Here is a 19,905-nt window from a genome sequence, read left to right as displayed (position 1 = left end):
ATTAAAAATGCTGTAATTTTATGTTATTTTTCCTTTTTTCTTTTTTGGGGAAATCTAGAAACGGAGACTTTCTTTCATCTCATTTTTAAATTTTTAGAATAAGATATTCTGCCAGTGGCCAACATTAACTTTATAATAGGCCTGAGCAAATAAACTCTTTTGTTTTGCGTATTGTGTCCAGTGAACATCCAATCAGGGATTCTCCTAGCTTTATCAGCTCTCAACTCTGCCTCTGTAAAGTTTTGCTGCCTTTTATTTTTGTGGTTGCTATAAAAAAGGCTAGAAGTCACGAGCTTTTAGAGTTATTGCACAATCTGTTGTTAACCCTAATTCCTCATTAATATTGGAAGGCAAGATATCTGAGCTGATTTTTCCTGTTCTTTCAAAATATTGCTAAATAAATTTGTCTTGAACTTTTTTTGAGTAAACAAATGCGAATATTTAATAAAATAGCTGATATGGCATCCACAATGTTGACAAGTTTTTTAAAAAACTGAAACTTCTATATAATCTTGTTTGAAAACTGTTTGCTTTAGCAGGTAAGGTTTGCAGTTCACAGAGTTTTTTTTTTTTTCTTGTTGAATTTCCAAGTCTTGAGAAAGGGAAGAATTCATCCTGTAAATATTTCACACACCTGATCTTAGTATTCTTTGAAATCAATTGATATACTACTTTGATACATCTTAACTGGAGCATCTAACTAGCCTAAAGCAGTGGATTTCAATGGGAGGTGACTTTGTGCCCCAGGGGATATTTGACCCGTGTCTGAGACATTTTTGGTTGTCCCATTGAGCGAAGAGATGTGCTACTGGCACGTAGTGGATAGACCCCTGGAATACTATTAAACATTCTACAATACAGGGGACAACTTCCTGCAGTGAAGAACTATCCAGCTCAAACTGTTAGTTGAGAAACCCTAGTCTAAGGGGAAGACTGAGATTGTCTTCTGCATGTGTAGTAGACCTACTGGGTGCTGAACAAATTGTAAGGAGTTAAAAAGGACACAGAGGAAGTAGATTACTCTTATGAAATCTATAATTTGAGAGAGAAATTGATATCTTAAGTGACTGAAAGGTATCATGTCAATAAAAATGCATAATCTTTGCTTGGGTGATCTTTGGAAGTAGTTTTAAGAATCAAAATATTATGTTAACATGATTTGGAAAAGATCGTACTGTGCATATATTCATATATGTAGACGTTCATAATGAAATTTACAATTAAAAAAGGTTGAGAAGGTTGGGGAAAATTACTGGAATGTCCAGAATCAGGAAGTATGCTTTAGATGTTGCCTTTAAATTTGAGAAGCAAAGCAAACAAACATCCTACCATTGTCTTTCTGTTCTTTAAATATTTAATGCCAGGCGATTCCTGTGTGTTTTTAAAAGTAATCTAAGCACAATTTCCTTTTAAAAATCCTTGTCATTGTAGATAATTGAGACCTTGATTATTTATTAGCTGTGGGACCCTGGGCAAAACATTTTAATTCTCAGTCTCCTAATCTGTAAAGTGCATATATAATACTCAATGTATTTGTGAGATAGATTGTGTCAAAATCCTTTGTCATTGTTGATAATATTGATAGTAATAACGATTAACCAAACCTAGGTGGGTGATGGAAAACCATCTTTGTTTTATTTTCATATGGATGTTTCTTCTAACTTCAGACTTCTAGAGGTATTATTATTATTATTATTATACTTCAAGTCCTGTGATACGTGTGCAGAACGTGCAGGTTTGTTACATAGGTATACATGTGCCATGGTGGTTTGCTGCACCTATCAACCCGTCATCTAGGTTTTAAGCCCTGCATTCATTAGGTATTTGTCCTAATGCTCTCCTTCCCCTTGCCCCCCACCCCCTAACAGGCCCCAGTGTGTGATGTTCCCTCCCTGTGTCCATGTGTTCTCATTGTTCGACTCCCACTTATTAGTGAGAACATGCGGTGTTTGGTTTTCTTAGAGGTGTCAGTATTCTATTGAGTGATAATCTTGTGTAGCGCTATCATTACTTATCTAAACATTTCTTATTTTCCAAAGAAATTTCTTTAAAAAAAAAAAACTCTATTTGCCTTTGAATTTGTGCTTATACTTTTACAGTATTACCTGCCAGCTAGTTTGTAAGTGAGGCTTTCAGAGGTTCAGAAAAGTGCCTGGTGGGTATGTACTGCCTACTTAAGTAGGAAGGTTTATCTAGATTTTTGTTCCCCACAAACATACCAAGAGATAAATTGCACAGCCCTTAGCTATTGAGATGTGTCCAGGATATAATTGTTTAAAGAGTAACATGTATTTGAAAAGGTATGTTGAAATGCCACATCTTTTGCATTTGATTTGAGTAGTATTGTTGCAATGTAGAACCTTTGTCAATTTGATTTTTCGAAGTGATTTACTGTGGAGAGTCAGCAGGAATATCTCCCATAACTCTGAACTCTGTTGTTCTTGATATTTGGACAAGTGGAATCAACATAGAGGCTGTGATGTGTTGGATACAAGGGTGACTCTGGTGACCAGGAATAGAAGCCAAGTGCAATGCCCTTAGAGTTTGTGGCTCTGCAAGCCAGGCCGAACCTGTGCTGTTTACTCTTCTGTCCTTTATCCCACCCCTGACACTTCCCCTTGAGCTGCCAGATACTGTTGGAGCAGAGCAGCATAAGAAAGAAGAATGACCACTGGACTGGGAATGAGCAAGCCTCTTTAATGTTACTCCATCTCTGATACTGTCTAGCTGTGTAGCTTTTGGCATGTCTCTGACAAGTGACCATTGGTTTCTTATCTGTAAGTGAAAGGTTAAACAAGGTCATCTCTTCTGTCTTTTTTTTGAGACGGAGTTTCTCTCTTGTTACCCAGGCTGGAGTGCAATGGCGCGATCTCGGCTCACCACAACCTCCGCCTCCTGGGTTCAAGCAATTCTCCTGCCTCAGCCTCCCGAGTAGCTGGGACTACAGGTGTGTACCACCATGCCCAGCTAATTTTTGTATTTTTTAGTAGAGACAGGGTTTCACCTTGTTGACCAGGATGGTCTCGATCTCTTGACCTTGTGATCCACCCGCCTCGGCCTCCCAAAGTGCTGGGATTACAGGCTTGAGCCACCGCGCCCTGCCCCCACCTTCTGTCTTTAAACTTTTATGATTTAGCAAGGCAGGAACATTGTGAGATCCTTCATTGGATGACTGGTACGGCCACTTCCTCTGCAATCATAGTGAGAAAAGGTATTTAAATGATGTATCTTTATCTTTCCTTTTTGCTCTTCACCCAATATTGGTGAGTAAAGAGCTACAGTCAATGACAGTGACAAGATAAATGAAGTTCCAGGCTCATGCTAATATTTGTGGGTTCAAGTCTAATATACTGTAATATATTGTCTTAACAGGTTCCTGTAAGGCAGCTTGAAAATGAAAGAAAAAGCAGGCCTTTTTGCTTTTTTTTGGCTTTGACACATAAAAGATGGCAGTATCTAGATATTTATAAACCTGTAGAGGGATTTTCTTTAGTTTTTTCCTCTCAGCTAACAGTTGGTGTAGTGGAGGCTGCATTTCTCATTAGCTTGTTGTTTAGCATTTAAAGTAACAAAGGAATAGTCAATGATGTAATATGTATTTAGGGTCAGTTACTATCAGTTAAAGCACTGCTTAAAATTTAAATATAAGCACTTTTTTACATATTTAAGTAGCATTGCTAATTAAAAATTTACCCCTTTTCTAGAAGTAGAACTGAGAATTGGTGGGGGCCGGGTGCAGTGGCTCACGCCTGTAATCCCAGCACTTTGGGAGGCCGAGGTGGGTTGATCACGAGGTCAAGAGATCGAGACCATCCTGGTCAAATGGTGAAACCCCCGTCTCTACTAATACAAAAAATTAGCTGGGCACGGTGGCGCGTGCCTGTAATCCCAGCTACTCAGGAGGCTGAGGCAGGAGAATTGCCTGAACCCAGGAGGCGGAGGTTGCGGTGAGCCGAGATCGCGCCATTGCACTCCAGCCTGGGTAACAAGAGCGAAACTCCGTCTGAAAAAAAAAAAAAACAAAACAAAACTCAGAATTGGTACTTTGGTAACCATTCTGCTAGGAAGCTCTGCCACACTACTCAGTATTAGGAGATCCCTGAAGTGAATTGTAAAAGAGAAAGTTGAGTGGTAACTGCAGCTTTCCACCTTTATTAACTATGACTTCCTGTTTCAATAGGGAAATGGAAAGAGTAAGTCAGAGTTGTTTCCTTTCTCTTTTCTGCCTTCCTCTCTGTAGACAAAGTCACTGTGAACTCACTGAAAGGAGTCTAGATTGGTTAATTTGGGTTGACTAGCTAAATTCATTTGAAATGAATAGCTATAATATTTTCTTTGGTGCTCTTTACTAAAACATAAGTCATTAAAATAATTTGATTCGTGCTTTAAAAGACTGTTGAGTCATCTACTTTAGCTCACTTTCCTGGAAAATGAATGTGTCAGAACATTTGGATATACTTTCAAATAAATAGTGAATGTTTATATTGTAGATACATAAACAAAATCTTAAAAAATAAGTACAGAGTATTCTTTAGTTCACTATTTTACAATATGCAAAGCTAATTTCATGGATTATGGCATGGTGTTTTTGTTTGTTGGTTGGTTTTTGTGTTTAGTCACAGTTGTGGATTAATTTCTATGTTTTATATGATATTCTATGTCTCCTGACTCTCTGACTGTGGAGAGTCAGGAGACATAGATTCTATTCTTAGTACTGCCACAAAATAATTGTATAACCTTGGATCAACTACCAGATCTCTTTAGACTTTAATTTTTTCATTCATAAAGTAAGAGGGGATTAGATTTGAGTATCTTTATGGTCCCGAATAGTTCTAAATTGTAATTTGTGAATTTCTGTCTTTGGAGGAAAAAAAGAGATTTTTAAAAAGTACTAATATGACCATTTTGTAATACCATCTCCTGCATCTGTTTTCCCCTGTGGCACTGTCTTTTCTTCTGGGTATGCTCTGAACATAGCCCCTTGACTGTATCCTACCTTTCTGCCTGTGCCCTTGTTATACAACGTTTAGTTATCCTTTTTGTTTTGGATTTTTTCACATCTTTTTGAAAATACAGACACCGAAAGTGGAACTAAAACCACACTGGCCTGTCAGTGCTGAGCCTGATTTTTTTATGGCATTTTTCTTATCCAGGGAGGTAGAACTGTCTTTTGAATGAACATCCTATACCCCTTATGCTCTGCTATTTGGGAGAACAGTGTTATTCTGGACACAGCATTGAGTGTTACAAGATTTGAGCCTTGGCACTACCACTTACTGCTAGATTGCCATAGGATTCTTGGGCTAGTCATTTAACCTCTCTAAGCCTCATCTTGTATTGCTTAATACATACAACCTGTTTCCTCACCCAGGAGGCTGTGAGGATCGAGTAATGTTATATATCTGGAAGTGTTTTCTAAAATACAAAGATTCATGCATGTTCTTATTGTAGTTGTTTCCACACCAGTACAGTATGTATTCTAAAGTCAATATTTATTGAGTACCTACTCTGAGGAGAATCAGTAAGAAGTTTATAATCAGGCTGGGGGTTTATATAAAGTTAAGTGCTAAGTACCATAAGAAAGGTATAGCCTAAATTTCTGCAAAAGTTTGGAGATTTTTTCTGGCTGGAGGTGTTTAACAATAGCATTATATGTCTTACATTTATTTTGTAGGCCATTATACATTTGAAAAACCATTCTTGGACTTAGGCAGGCTGTTCGATGTTAGGCCAGTACCATTTGGTTTTTATTTGTAAATATAGTAGCTTGGTTGTTTTCTATAATTTAGCAACTATTTCTACTTTTTTTTCAGATGACTACAACTCTTGGTGTCATTTGCTAATTTACTTCCATTTTCATCTTCTGGTTCGTTGACGAGAATTACTAAATTTTGATACAGGATTTACCCTTTTAGTGGTTTTTTTTTTGTTGTTGTTGTTTTTATTTTCGGGACTGGATTTTGCTCTGGCTCTGTCGCCAAGGCTGGAGTGCAGTGGCACAATCCTGGCTCACTGCAATCTCTGCCTCCTGCTTCGAGCCTTCTCCTGCCTCAGCCTCCCGAATATCTGGGATTACAGGTGCCCGCCATTATGGCTGGCTAATTTTTTTGTTTTTTTTTTGTAGAGACAAAGTTTTGCCATATTGGCAAGGCTGGTCTCAAACTCCTGGGCTCAAGCGATCCAACTGGCTTGGTCTCCCAAAGTGTTGGGATTACAGGCGTGAGTCACTGCACCTGGCCCTTTTAGTGTATTTCTTAAAATATCTTTCAAGATTGGCTTTGAAACTATTGTAACTTTCTAGCAATGTACATACATCCAAAATATTTATAGTTTATTAATGAGAATCATGGGGTCTCTTCTGAAGCACAGACTACTTACTATTCATGTCTTCTCGTCTACCCTCCTCCCATGGGCCTGACCTGCATAAGGGAGATCACGTCACAGAATTTCCTTGTCTGTCACCTTAGTCTGTTTAGACTTGGTAAGATTAGAGCCACTTGATTGTAGGATTGGCTTTAGAGCTTTCCTTGCTGGCAGAGTTAAGTTTATTCATCTCCAATTATTAGTCACCATATCCTTTTTTTTTAAAGATTGGACACAAATATTTACCCTTCCTTCAGTTTTTTGGGGAACTTTCTAGGGCTTCTGTGTGTTCTTAGCCCTGGTAATCTGGCTATAGCAGTAAAGTTATTTACATGTGTATAGAATTACTATGTTGCCTTAAGGTAGAAAAGGAAAATGAAATCTTTTTCATCGGTGTTCCGTTAAATATGAAATGGTTGATTTTTAGGGGAGAAATGGTTTAATCTGATCTTATAAATTACTTATCTTTCAACAGGATTTCTGGAATCCATAGGATATGAAATGGCACTCCTGCATATTTATCAGTCAGCATGCAGTTTAGTGGAGAGTACTTGTTAGTCCATTGCCTTACCCAGATAAATACTTATCTACTAGTGGAACGACTGAATGCACTTTTACCTCTTTACACTGGTGCCAGTGTTAATCTGAATTATGCTGCTTATTCCTTCCCTGTTCTTTGTATTACAACTAGAGGCTCCTCCTTCAGTGCAAATAACTTGTAGAATGTATTATTCTTATTTCACTGTTATAGTTACTGTTTGTTAGATAATATTCACATTTTCAAAGAGGAAGTATGCATTTGTTAGACTGGGTGGCAGAAATAAATATTTCTTTGTTATTCTTGCATGTTTAGGGGTAAGGCAGTACTAGATATAGAAAAAATTTATATAAAAATATTTAAATCATATTGACAAATTTACTTTTGTCTCCCCATTTTCCTTCTTATAACTTCCATAATAATTTCACTTAAAATTAATATCTAATTATTATAAAACTAGAAAATCCTGAAAAACATTAATAAAAAAGCCATCTTTAATTCTAGCACCCCGTAATAAGTACAATCTCTTTTTGTCTGCCAGCCTGTCTAAATATACTTATCTAACTCCGTTAGCCATATTGGTAGTTTTCAGCATTTCACATCTTAACTACCACCTGCTATCTACTACTTGATCAAAGAAAAGTGTCAAGGCAACAGAAACAGCCCACGTTTTACAAGTATATTTATATTTTTACACACAGTATGTTAGTGCCTTAACAATTGTTATGAAGACTTCCCCTCTAATGCAGGTGTTTTCTCATCACTCCTGGTGATCCTTGACCTACCAACTGAGAATGACTAGGTAGAACAGTCAAAATTTATGAGCAGAGTTGAACGTCTGCATATGGGCCTTAGATCTTGTTAACTAGTTTGGATGGTTTCAGATAGGCACTAGCATCTGTGCAGATTACCCTGTGGGCTTGAATAGACTTCTCAATTATTATTTTGTGTAATTCATCATGTGACAGATTTGAATCCAGAATATTTGTCTTTATGTAATATTAGTGCATATATAATGCATAAACTTGCTAGCCTTCCATGACTACTTTATTGTTCCTACGTCTGGGCAGTGATGATATCCTGTATATTCTGCCTCTAAAATAACTCTTTACTGTGACTCTACCTCTTTGATCCTGAAGTTACTTCCTTATTTTAGATTTTAATTTCTTTTCAGTGTAATATAGAAGTTTCCTGACAGCCTGTATTCTTTCGTTTCCCTCCTACTATATGCTATAGTATTTTCTTACCATTTGTGAAGTTTCTTTCCTCCCTTTCTTCCTTCATTGTAGTTTTCGACAATTTATTTTAGAAAATTTGAGAACTGTATGTACACAGAAAATGAACTTTATTATATAGAAATAACCACTGTGAGCATTATGGCATCTTATAGTTTTTTTTTTTTTTCTGTGTATGTGTGGAATGCACACTTGTGCATCTATACTTTTAAAATTAGATCAATCTGGGCACTCTTTTACCTGTAAAAAAAAAACTCAATATTCTTTGAATATTTTCCCATGTCTGCTTTTTTTTGTTTATAATATAGATGTATTGTGAGTTATGCCTTCTTGCTGGACATTTAGATCTTTAGGTTCTTTCCTTCCTTTCCTCCCTCTCTCCCTCCTTCTGTACTTCCTTCTTTCCCTCCCAATATTGCGATATCCTTGTAGTTAAATTGTTTGGACAGATCAATAGTTATTCTTTAGGATAGTTGAATAATAACGTAATCTCTGTTATGTGTATTTTCTCTCTTCATTAGTCTGGCCCCTGCCTACCTCTCTGACCTGATTTCGTATCCTTTTCTCACACCCTTCATTTACACCAAACCATTTGTGCTTTCTAAAATGTGCCTTACTCACACATACCTATTTGCCCTCTTTTCTTATCCACCCAATAAATACTACTTAAGCCTTCCAGCTTAAACGTATGTGTGTTCCTGATTTCCCTAGTCAGTTAGGTGGCTCCTCCTCTTCATCTTGTGTATGCTTCTATTGGAATATTTCTAAAATTTTAGGAAATTATTAGGTTGGTGCAGAAGTAGTTGCAGTTTTTTGCCATTAAAAGTAATGAGAAAAACCGCAGTTAATTTTGCACAGTCCCCTCTACTAAGCTGTGAGTACCTTATTGCAGGGACATTGTTCTAGTAATCTTTCTCTTTCCGGCACCTAACATATAATGGGTGCTTAATAAATGTTTAATTTTGAGATCCGGGGAAAAGCGGATCTTTAAAATGGCTTAAGAAAATATATCCTTTTAAATTTACCCCAAAATACCCTAAGAAAAAGTTACTTGATTGAAAAATACTGATGGGGAACATAACTACTATAGTTTTAAAAAAATAAATGTGTCGTAAATGATTAGGAAAGTATATAAGTCATTTATGCCTGCATTTAATGTTGAAACTATAGTTTTATTAGCCTTAGCATAATTTATGTGAAATGAAAACTTTTTCCTTAAGTTTTTATGTGAGCATGAATATTTAACTATGGCGTATCAACAAATACAGGGATAGTGTTTAAAATTTGAGTGATGTAATAGTATTTTTATAACAGCATATGAATATAATAAAAGTTGGACTAAGAAGCACATACAGTAATCATTGGGAAGGTAGAATGTTTGGAGACTTGAAAAGACACCATGTTTCTGAAGAAAATGTTAATTTATACCATAATTAAAGAACCGAGGATGATTGATCTGACCTTGTAATCGTCTCTTTATATCTTCGAATTTTGGCTCAGTCATTCAAAATGATGACTACTTTCTTTGGTCTTAAAGTACTTCTGTCCAAAAAGCTCCAGCTTCTTTCCCGTTGTTTTTTTAAATGTTATCTAGTTAAATATTTTATAATTACTTTTACACTGGGCTAACTTTTAATGTGCTACAGTTAATAACTCTTGACCATATGTAGCAACTATTTTGTGCTGGTAGCCTCTTAAGTCAGTTTCGTTGGTCATTGTATTCTTAGCACTTAGCACAGTTTCTTAGTGCTTGGCACTATATTTATACTAACTGGTGTGTTATTGTAATATTTTTCCTTTTTCTTTTTTAAAGGTAATGTGGCTTTGGATAATCTACAGATAAAAGAAAATGCCCTGGTAAGTTTTTTTTTTTTTTTTTTAAACTACACTAATATCTCACTTAATTTGGTAAGTTCTTAGAAACCTTTGCTTATCAGGCATCTGATACCCAGTACCAGATAAAATAATGGAATCACTCAAAGAAGGATTACTTGTTTAACCATTCGCTGTTGGAAAATCTGAGATTAAAGATTTAGAAATCTTTTCCACTAATAATCAAAATAGTATCTCTTGGAAAATGGAGTGTTTTTCCTTAATCTAATTTGACCGTACAGTTTTGTGGTTGACTTTTTCCTTACAGAAATATTTTTCTTCGGAAGTATCTTTACATATTTTTGAGATAAATGAGAGTTTAATTTAAAATAGTATATCTAATAAATAATTATATTTTGGAAATATATTGACAGTCTTGCTTTATTATAGTAATATTAAGAGGTAAAATAGGATTTTCTGGACTCTAGCTCCAGAAAGTAATTTGTGTCATTTGAGTTGAAAACAAACAAAACAAGGCCCCCCACCATTAGGTTTCTATTTAGCTTATTGGGCTAAATGTGAGTTTATGAAGTCACTTAATGAGTTTATTGTTTAGTTAATTTTTTCAGCTTTCTAACTTCTTAATTTTTTTTTTTTTTTGACACGGAGTCTCACTCTGTCACCTAGACTGGAGTGTAGTGGTGCAATCTTGGCTCACTGCAACCTGCGCCTCCTGGATTCAAACAGTTTTCCTGCCTCAGCCTCTCTAGTTGCTGGGATTACAGGTGCCTTGCCTGGCTAATTTTTGCTTATTGACAGCAAAGATTTTTAGTAGACATGCGGTTTTGCCCTGTTGACCAGGCTGGTCTCCAACTCCTAAACAGGTGATCTGCCTGCCTCGACCTCCCAAAGTGTTGGGATTACAGGTGTTGAGCCACTGTGCCTGTCCTAACTTCTTATTTTTTTTTTTATCTTTTAGCATGAGTTTAATCAACTTTAAAGTGGAGTTAAGTATAAAACAAAATCAGGTAAATTGGTTATTTTAGTTAATTATTACCTATATTTTGGTGGTCAGATTTTTATAGTATTAGAGTATTAAACAATAAGATGAGAAGTAGAGTCTGGCATATAGTAGGTACTCAAAATATTGAAATATTTTTCTCTGTTTTATATAGGATGCTACAACTTTTAAATTTTACACAAAAATTTAGGGCTTTTGATTCTGTTGTTAGAGATTGGGTTTTTTTTTTCTCTGTGACGATATAAATAGAATTGTAGTGACAGGATATATATCAGCATACTTAGGAGTCAAATTATTTGAACTCTGTTTTAGCCTAATTAAAGTTTTGGTTATAATTAAATATAATAAACTATTTTGTAATTTATGTTTTTTATTAATTCGAAGTAGCCTCCTTTCCCCAGTTAAATTAGATTGATGAGGTTTTACTTTGATATGAGTTCTTTACATTTGTTTTCTGTGAAAATTATTTCAGGAGGATTAAAATGATCATGAGACTTCCTTTTTGGAAGTATGTAGTTTGTAGTTTGTATCCTGTATAATGCGAATTCTCTTGAATTTATTTTTCTTGTCCTCCAGAGGACAGAGCTGCCCTTATTGACAGCAAAGGTTGTTTTTTTGGGGGGTCTAAAAAAGACTTTATCCAAAGCTATTGTAATAGTATTTTGTTCAATTCCTGTTTACCTAGAATGCAGATGTAATCAGATGATCAGGTAAATTGATTATTTTGGTTATTACCTATATTTTGCTGGTCAAATTTTATAGTATTATTATATATTAAGTTACACCTAACAAAATGGCTGTACTAACTGGTTTAATTTTTAATAATTCTAAAGACTCAGGTGATCATTATGAGTATCAGTTATTGTTTAGTATTCTGTGAATAAAAACAGTTATTTGAACTTACTAGTTGTTTGGAATATAGGTAAGTGAAGGTTTATTATTATTTGTTGGTACCTGTCTGTAACTTATCTAAAGGAAATGCTAATTCGGTAAATAATATTTTGGGAATCTAGCTTTTCTTTTAAGATTTTAAAATTTATTCATTTACTAAATATATTTGAGTGAGAATCGTTGTTCTGTATTGTTTTCAACTAATTTATGCAAAAAGACTCTATTCTTTTTCCTTGTTCTAGTATTTTAGATAAACATTGTCCATCTGTTTATATTCATTTGATTTGATTTTAATTTCCATTAGATTTGGTTTACTTAAAGCAAGTAACCAGTTTATCTGGTCATTTAACTACAAACTTTCTGTTTTTCCTATTTATCATTTTGTTTCTCTTGTGAATTCTTTAAAGTCAAAGTTTAAGTTGTAAAACTCATTTTTTTTTGAAATGGAGTTTTGTTCTTGTTTCTTAGGATGGAGTGCAATGGCGTTATCTCTGCTTACTGTAACCTCTGCCTGCCAGGTTCAAGCAGTTCTCCTGCCTCAGCCTCCCAAGAAGCTAGGAATACAGGCTCCTGCCACCACGGTGGCTAATTTTTTTTTATTTTATTTTATTTATTTATTTTTTTTAGTAGAGATGGGTTTTCCTCTTGTTGGCCAGGCTGGTCTCAAACTCTTGACCTTAGGTGATCCACCTGCCTTGGCCTCCCAAAGTGCTGGGATTACAGGCATGAGCCACCGTGCCTGGCCAGTAAAACTGTTTTTAGTTATAAAACATGTCCTTTATGAGTTATTCAAATATAGAAAATTTGCTTTTTGTTTTTCTTTAGAGATGTATATTTAAATGATCATACAAAAGTGATTTTTGGGGCAGCTTAATAATTTAAGATGTCCTTTACATTTTCTCTTTCTTCTAAAGAGTGAATTGGATGTTCCTTTTAAAGTCAAGGCTGGCCAAATTGGTAAGTACTTTAGTCTTCATTTGAATTATTCTTAGTCCTTTCGGTTTTCTATTTTGCTTGTGTTATCTAACCTAAAAAAATCTTTGACTAAAAGTGTGAGATTTTTAAAAATTACATTAATTAGAGCTTGTAGAGTTCTGAGCCTAATGTATATTATATATAAAATATGCATACTTCTTATTTTTTATGACAAAAGGTAGAAAATGGGAGGGTACTTGTGCTACAGTTGCATTCTTCAGGTTTTGGTTTCACCACACAAAATACACCTCCATTTTCAAATTAGATTTCCAAGTTTTATGTGCTTTTTCTTTAAATGTGAAAGTAGTATAATTTGCAAACTCTAGTAGGTAAACTGTAAATGGAGCTTATTTCCTTCATGTTTTGTTCAACCATTTTCACTTGATGTATTATGCAGCAGTGTGGTATGGAGGATGTGTTTTGGTAAGTACAAAGTCTCTCTCTTTGCAGTTAAAGTCCCATACTAAGACTGTCTATAAGTAAATATATATCTTTGTGGAATAAATTTTTTAATAGGACATTTAATTTACAAAGTTTTCTCATGTAGTCCATGCTATCTGGTTTTTATTTTTATTTATTTAATTTACATTTTGAAAATGTTTAGATTTAGGTGGTCCATGTGCGTGTTTGTTACATACATATATGGAGTAATCGTGGGGAATGGGTTTCTAGTGTATCTGTCACTCAAATATTGAACTTTGTATCCATTAGGTAATCTTTGAACCTTCACCCTTCTCCTTCAGTCTGTACCCCTTTTTGGAGTCTCCAGTGTCTATTATTTTCATTAAATTTTTTTACTTTTAATTTTTGTGAATACATAGTAGGAATATAGATTGGTAGGGTACATGAGATATTTTGGTACAGGCATATAGTGTGTAATAATCACATCAGGATGAATTAGGTTTCCATCACCTCAAGTATTTATCCTTTCCTTGTGTTACAAACAATCTAATAAATACTCTTAGTTATTTTAAAATGTACAGTCAATTATTGTTGACTGTAGTCATCCTGTTGTGCTATCAAATACTAGGTCTTATTCATTTTGTCTAACTATATTTTTGTATTCATTAACTATCCTCCCCTATTGCTCTTCCTAGCCTCTAGTAACCATTGTTCTACTCTCTGTCTCCATGAATTCAGTTATTTTAATTTTTAGTTCCAGCAAGTATGTGAGAACATGTGAGTTTGTCTATTTGTGCTTGTCTTATTTCACTTAACATAATGACCTCCATTTCCATCCATGTTGTTGCAAATAGAAGGATCTCACTCTTTTTATGGCTGAATAGTACTCCACTGTGTATATATACCACATTTTCTTTAATCATTCATCTGTCAATGGACACTTAGGTTGCTTCCAAATCTTGGCTTTTGTGAATGGTGCTGCATTAAACATGAGAGTGCCGGTATCTCTGCAATATACTGATTTCCTTTGTTTTGGGCGTATACCTAGCAGTGGGATTGGTGGATCATATGGTAGTTCTATTTTTAGTTTTTTGAGGAGCCCTTGAATTGTTCTCCACAGTAACTGTAATAATTTAGATTCCCATCAACAGTGTACAAGGTCTTCCTTTTCTCCACATCCTTGCCAGCATTTGTTATTGCCTGTCTTTTGGATAAAAGCCATTTTAACTGAGGTCAGGTGGTATCTCATTGTAGCTTTGATTTGCATTTCTCTGAGGATGTGATGTTGAGCACCTTTTCATGTACCTGTTTGCTATTTGTATGTCTTCTTTTGAGAAATGTCTATTCAGATCTTTTGCCCATTTTCATATCAGATTTTTAGATTTTTTTCTATAGAGTTGTTTGGGCTCCTTATATATTACGGTTATTAATTCCTTAACTCTTACTTGCCTTGGCAGTGTCTCTATGGAACTCAGTGTACTGCAATGGCTATTAAGCATCTTTATGTCTATGTATACCCATTGTTTAGATCCCACCATTAAGTGAGAATATACAATATTAGATTTTCCACCTTTGAGTCGGTTTACTTAAGAAAATGGCCTCCAACTTTATCCATCTTGCTGCAGGGGACATGATTTCATTATTTTTTTATGGCTGCATACTATTCCATGGTATATATTTGTCACATGTTCTTTAATCAACTGTTGATGGACACTTAGGTTGGTTGCATGACTTTGCTGTTGTGAATAGTGCTGTGATAAACATATGAGTGCAGGTGTCTTTTTTAATATAATGATTTATTTTCCTTTGGGTAGATACTCAGTAATGGGATTGCTGGATCTATTTTTAGTTTCTTGAGATAGCTCCATACTGTTTTTCATAGAGGTTAAACCAGTCTGCATTTTCACCAGCAGTACACAAGAGGTCCCTTTCATCTATATCCATGCCAATATCTGTTATATTTTGACTTTTTACTAATAGCTGTTCTAGCTGGTGTAAGATAGTATCTCAGTGTGGTGTGAATTTTTATTTCTCTGATGATTAATTATCTTGAACTTTTTTTCATGTGTTTGTTAGCTGCTTGTATTTCTTCTTTTGAGAAATGTTTATTTCCTTTGCTGTTTTTAATGGGGTCTTTTCTTTTTCTTGTTCATTTGTTTGAGTTCCTTATAGATTCTGGGTATTAGTCCTTCGTTGGAGGCACAATTTGCAAATCTTTTCTCCCTTTCTGTAGGTTGTCTGTTTACCGTGTTGATTATTTCTTTTGCTTTGCAGAAGATTTTTATTTTTAGTTTCTAAAAATTAATTAGTTAATTAATTTAGAGACAACGTCTTGCTCTGTTGTCCAGCCTGGAATGCAGGAGCGCAATCATGGCTTACTGCAGCCTCAACTTACTGGGCTCAAGAGATTCGCCCACCTCTGCCTCCCAAGTTGCTGATATGATGGATGTGTCACCATACTCGGCTCATTTTTGTATTTTTTGTAGTGACGGGGTTTTGCCATGTGGCCCATGCCGTTCTTGAACTCCTAGGCTCAAGTGATCTACCCGCCTTGGCCTCCCTGAATGCTGGGATTACAAGTGTGAGTCACCATGCTCGTCCTAGAAACTTCTTAGTTCAATTAGTCCCACTTGTTTAATTTTGTTTTTCTTGAATTTGCTTTTAGGGTCTTTGTCATAAATTCTTTGCCTACGCTGAGGTCCAGATGAGTTTTTCCTCAGTTTTCTTCTAGGAATTTTATAGTTTCAGGTTTTATGTTTAGGATTTACTTAAAAATATATATATAAATTACAACCCAAGATGGCTTACTCTTATTTTAGAATTCTACTTATGCTATATCCTTTCTTCCAACTTTATCACCCTGCTATTACACCATATCACTTTTATTCTTTATTCAGTATTCTATATTATAGGACGGCTTTGTCTTTCACTACTCTAGCGTCTCTTAGCAATTATTTGGATACTTGTGTTTGGGTCATATTGTATGATATATATGTTTCCTTTTAATATATAAGAATATTTTTATGTTTTTGTCTCTTGAAACAGGAGAAATTTTCTTAGATTGAAAGCATCTTTAGGCATGTACAATCTTTATAATTCCTTTTTTTTTGGTATACTAAGCATTTATATTAGTCGTTAAATTTCTGCTTAGGTTAAAATATTATACTTAACCTGTAGGGTCAGTGTGGGTAATTAAGCTCCAGTGCGATTTGGTTTTCTAAGAGCTAGACGTATTTGTGGGTACACTTGAGTTATCCTTTTTCTTAAATATTTAAAAAATTTTCTGATATATAAAAGGAGGGAGTAATATATAAAAAACTCAATTCTAGGACCCTTTTGAGAAGTTGGGGGATAATTAGGATAAATATAAAGAAAAGCTTTAGAGAACAGACAGTCCCTTTCTGGTATGCTAGTTAAGTGATATTTCCCACTTTTTCAATCTTATGCTCACCAAGAAGGCAATCAAATACATTTTGTTAGGAGATTTTGATATAATTACAAATATAACAGTACTCATTGTAAATATAAAATCGTTGGACTTAGAAATGACCCAGAATGCTGTCAACTTCCCTGACATGTGAGCCATTTGAGAAACTCAGCAGGTTTACAAGCTGAAGAGAAGGGAAAATCTAAGTGGAGAAATAATTTGATATTTTATTCTTAGAAATAGATACCAGGTAAAACTGGCTTACCTACATATCTATCTAGGGGACCCCAAATATTCCATCTTACAATACATTATTTTATTTTCTCTTTAGTTTGTTATACAGTTTTTCAGTTCTTTGAACTTTGAGCATTTTCATTTAAAAATGATTTTAAATATGAAAAACCGCCAGTGATCTTAATTATTCACATACAAGCATGACTTAGTTGAATCAAATTCTCTTCTCCTGAAAATCTTGATTAGTAGCTCTGAGAGAACTATCGATTTTAAATATAATTAAAAAAATTATGATGAAGGAAGTTATCTTATTTAGGAACATGTAAAACTTTATGTGTAGGAAAGGTTTGGATAGAGTTGATATAGAAAGGCAGATTGGAGACATTTTGCTGCCTGGAGACCTGGAAAGGGGATACTAGAGATTGGGGTAAGAAATATGGAAAGATTTTAACAGATTTTGCCCATTTCAAAATTTAGCTGAGCGTATGCTCTTTTTGTCTTCTCTCCTTTGCCCTGAATAGGCTTTCAATAAAACCCCAAACTTGGGACCGTAATTCTAGGGCCATAGTTTGTCTGTGTCATGAGTGAAAGCTTTTGTGGGCTCGACTCAGAAGGACCTGACATTAATACCATTGTTTCCAAGAGAGAATATGTGTTCTGTCTTCTAAGTGATTTATAAATAGATATTTGGAATATAACTGGTCTGAGTTGCCTGTGACTCATAACACTATTCATGAAACAGTATGCCTTGCCTTTAGAGTTAACCTCTTCTTGTTGTGACAATTTGCTATACTCTCAAAATTCCATTTGCACAAAGTTCTTTGCATCTCTTCTCTGTGTTGCTGCTTCAATTGCTGGTAGCTTGTGTAGATATTATTTTACTGTTCATCTGTAAAGATTTATTTGTTGATGTGGATAGAAAAGCATATGCAATATTAATACTATCAACTGTTGTGCACTGAATCTGGTTCAGCGTCCTTAAGCAATTAAGAGAACTAGGACTGAGTTTCCTTTTTTTTCAGGTTTGAAATAATAGCTGCCTTATTCATTTTACAGTTTTTAAATATTAAATGAATAATGGTTATCAAAATATTTTGTATTGAAAAATAAAAATTACAATGTCAATTTTTACTTAATATTAATTTTATATGGAAAAGACCGTGATAAACTTTAGTGTTGGAGTTTTTTCATCTTTTCTGAGTAATATACATACTGTATGCATGAAGAGTTTTTTATACTTTTTCTCTAATGGAAAGTGAGAGAATGACGTCTTCTTGAGCAGTCAAATAAGAATTTAAGGTTGAAATTATGTTTCTTTAGATAAATTAACTTTGAAGATTCCTTGGAAAAACCTTTATGGAGAAGCAGTTGTTGCGACCCTAGAAGGATTATACCTGCTTGTTGTCCCTGGAGCAAGTACGTTATTTTAGGTTAAAGCCACTCATTAACATCACTTTGAAATTAAATTGTTACCTAAGTATTTTAGTATATTTATTTATTAAGATAGAAGATAATTTAAATAAACCAATCATACATATATGCATACATTTTGAATATGTATGAACATATATAACCACATTTGTGTATAAAGTATTTTTGTTGTTGAAAATTTAATTTATTTTTGCAATTCATTCTTTCTATGAGTACTTGTTTTGCAACTAAGGCTTCCTGTTGAGCTGAATTAGGCTCAGCTAATAAGAAATGAAGTGAAAGAAATCTTTGAAATTCTCCTGATGTGTTAATCTGCACATTTCAAGATTGAAAAATTTATTTATTTTTCCTATTTTGTTGCTTCGGGTTTTGAGAGAATATTCTCTGAAAAATTTGTAAAATTGGTAATTTTTTCCTTAGAAATTATAGTATTTTAATTTTTAATTAATGTTTTAAAGTAATGATGTTTAAGTAATATCTTTATTATTTTTTCATTTGTAAGAACAATGTAATGTTAAGTTTGGATATTTTAGGGAAAAATTATAATTTCTCAACCATTATACAAATACAATTTTTATTTTTACATTTTGCTCTTCAGTCTTTAGCCTATGCATACGTGATTTTCGGTGGCTGTTACCACATTATGTATACAACACTGACCTGGCCTTTTATTATATACATTTTTGATATGTTTCACAGTTTTCACGATGGCAGTGACAGTTTTGAAAGGCTGTATGGTATTCTGTTGTGGGCTACCAACTGTTTTTTGCTTTATAGTCAATATTATAAATATGTCATTATAGATCTTTTTAATTCTTTTGTTTTCTTTCGAGACGGAATTTTGCTCTTGTTGCCCAGGCTGGAGTGCAGTGGCGCATTCTCGGCTCACTGCAACCTCTGCGTCCTGGATTCAAGCGATTCTCTTGTCTCAGCCTCCTAGGTAGCTGGGATTACAGTCATGTGCCACCACGTCTGGCTAATTTTTTGTATTTTTAGTAGAGACGGGGTTTCACCATGTTGGCCAGGATGGTCTCGATCTCTTGACCTTGTGATCCACCTGCTTCGGCCTCCCAAAGTGCTGGGATTACAGGCGTGAACCATTGCGCCCGACCAGATCTTTTTAATTCTTTTGTGTTATTTCCTTACATTGCATGATCAGAAAGAGATACTAGATAAAAAGGGCTTATATATTTTCTGATTGTTGATACATATTCTGAATTACTTTCTGAAAGATTAAAAAATCAATATATTGATCCCAGGTAGTATTGGATATTAAATTATTTTGTAGTTTCTTAAAATTGACCACTGACAGAGCAATATTCTGGTGGACTTTCTGTCTTCCCTCTGTTTCTCCTTCTTATCTTTGTTTTCACCCTCCTCCTCTCTCCCTTTTTCCTACCTTCCTTTCTTGCTGTAATTTCTTTTCCTCCCTCCTCCTTTTTGTGTTTAAGTTTATGTAAGTGAATAGGAATGATATATGTTTAAACATTTTGTAAAACTTATCTAAAAATTTGAAAGTATTTTTGTATTGCAGAAAGATTACATACTTATACAATCATAAGGAGGCTGAACTTTT

At 34.5% G+C, this 19,905-nt stretch overlaps 1 protein-coding gene across 4 annotated transcripts in view; it reads left to right on the top strand.

The window, feature by feature from the left end:
* The window catches only part of VPS13C (vacuolar protein sorting 13 homolog C), a 205,784-nt gene that overhangs the window by 2,633 nt on the left and 183,246 nt on the right, over positions 1-19,905 (top strand). For all 4 annotated transcript variants that reach the window (XM_064361368.1, XM_064361367.1, XM_064361370.1 and 1 more), the window contains exons 2-4: positions 9,950-9,993; positions 12,775-12,817; positions 18,219-18,314. In XM_064361368.1, the coding sequence (XP_064217438.1) occupies positions 9,950-9,993; positions 12,775-12,817; positions 18,219-18,314 (183 nt within the window). The remainder of the gene's footprint in view (positions 1-9,949; positions 9,994-12,774; positions 12,818-18,218; positions 18,315-19,905) is intronic.

This window comes from Aotus nancymaae, unplaced genomic scaffold (genome assembly GCF_030222135.1).
Source record: "Aotus nancymaae isolate 86718 unplaced genomic scaffold, 86718_ANA_hifiasm-v0.15.2.pri h1tg000041l, whole genome shotgun sequence".
Lineage (NCBI taxonomy): Eukaryota > Metazoa > Chordata > Mammalia > Primates > Aotidae > Aotus > Aotus nancymaae.
Note: the sequence above shows the minus strand (reverse complement) of the source record. Positions and strands in the feature narration are given on the sequence as shown.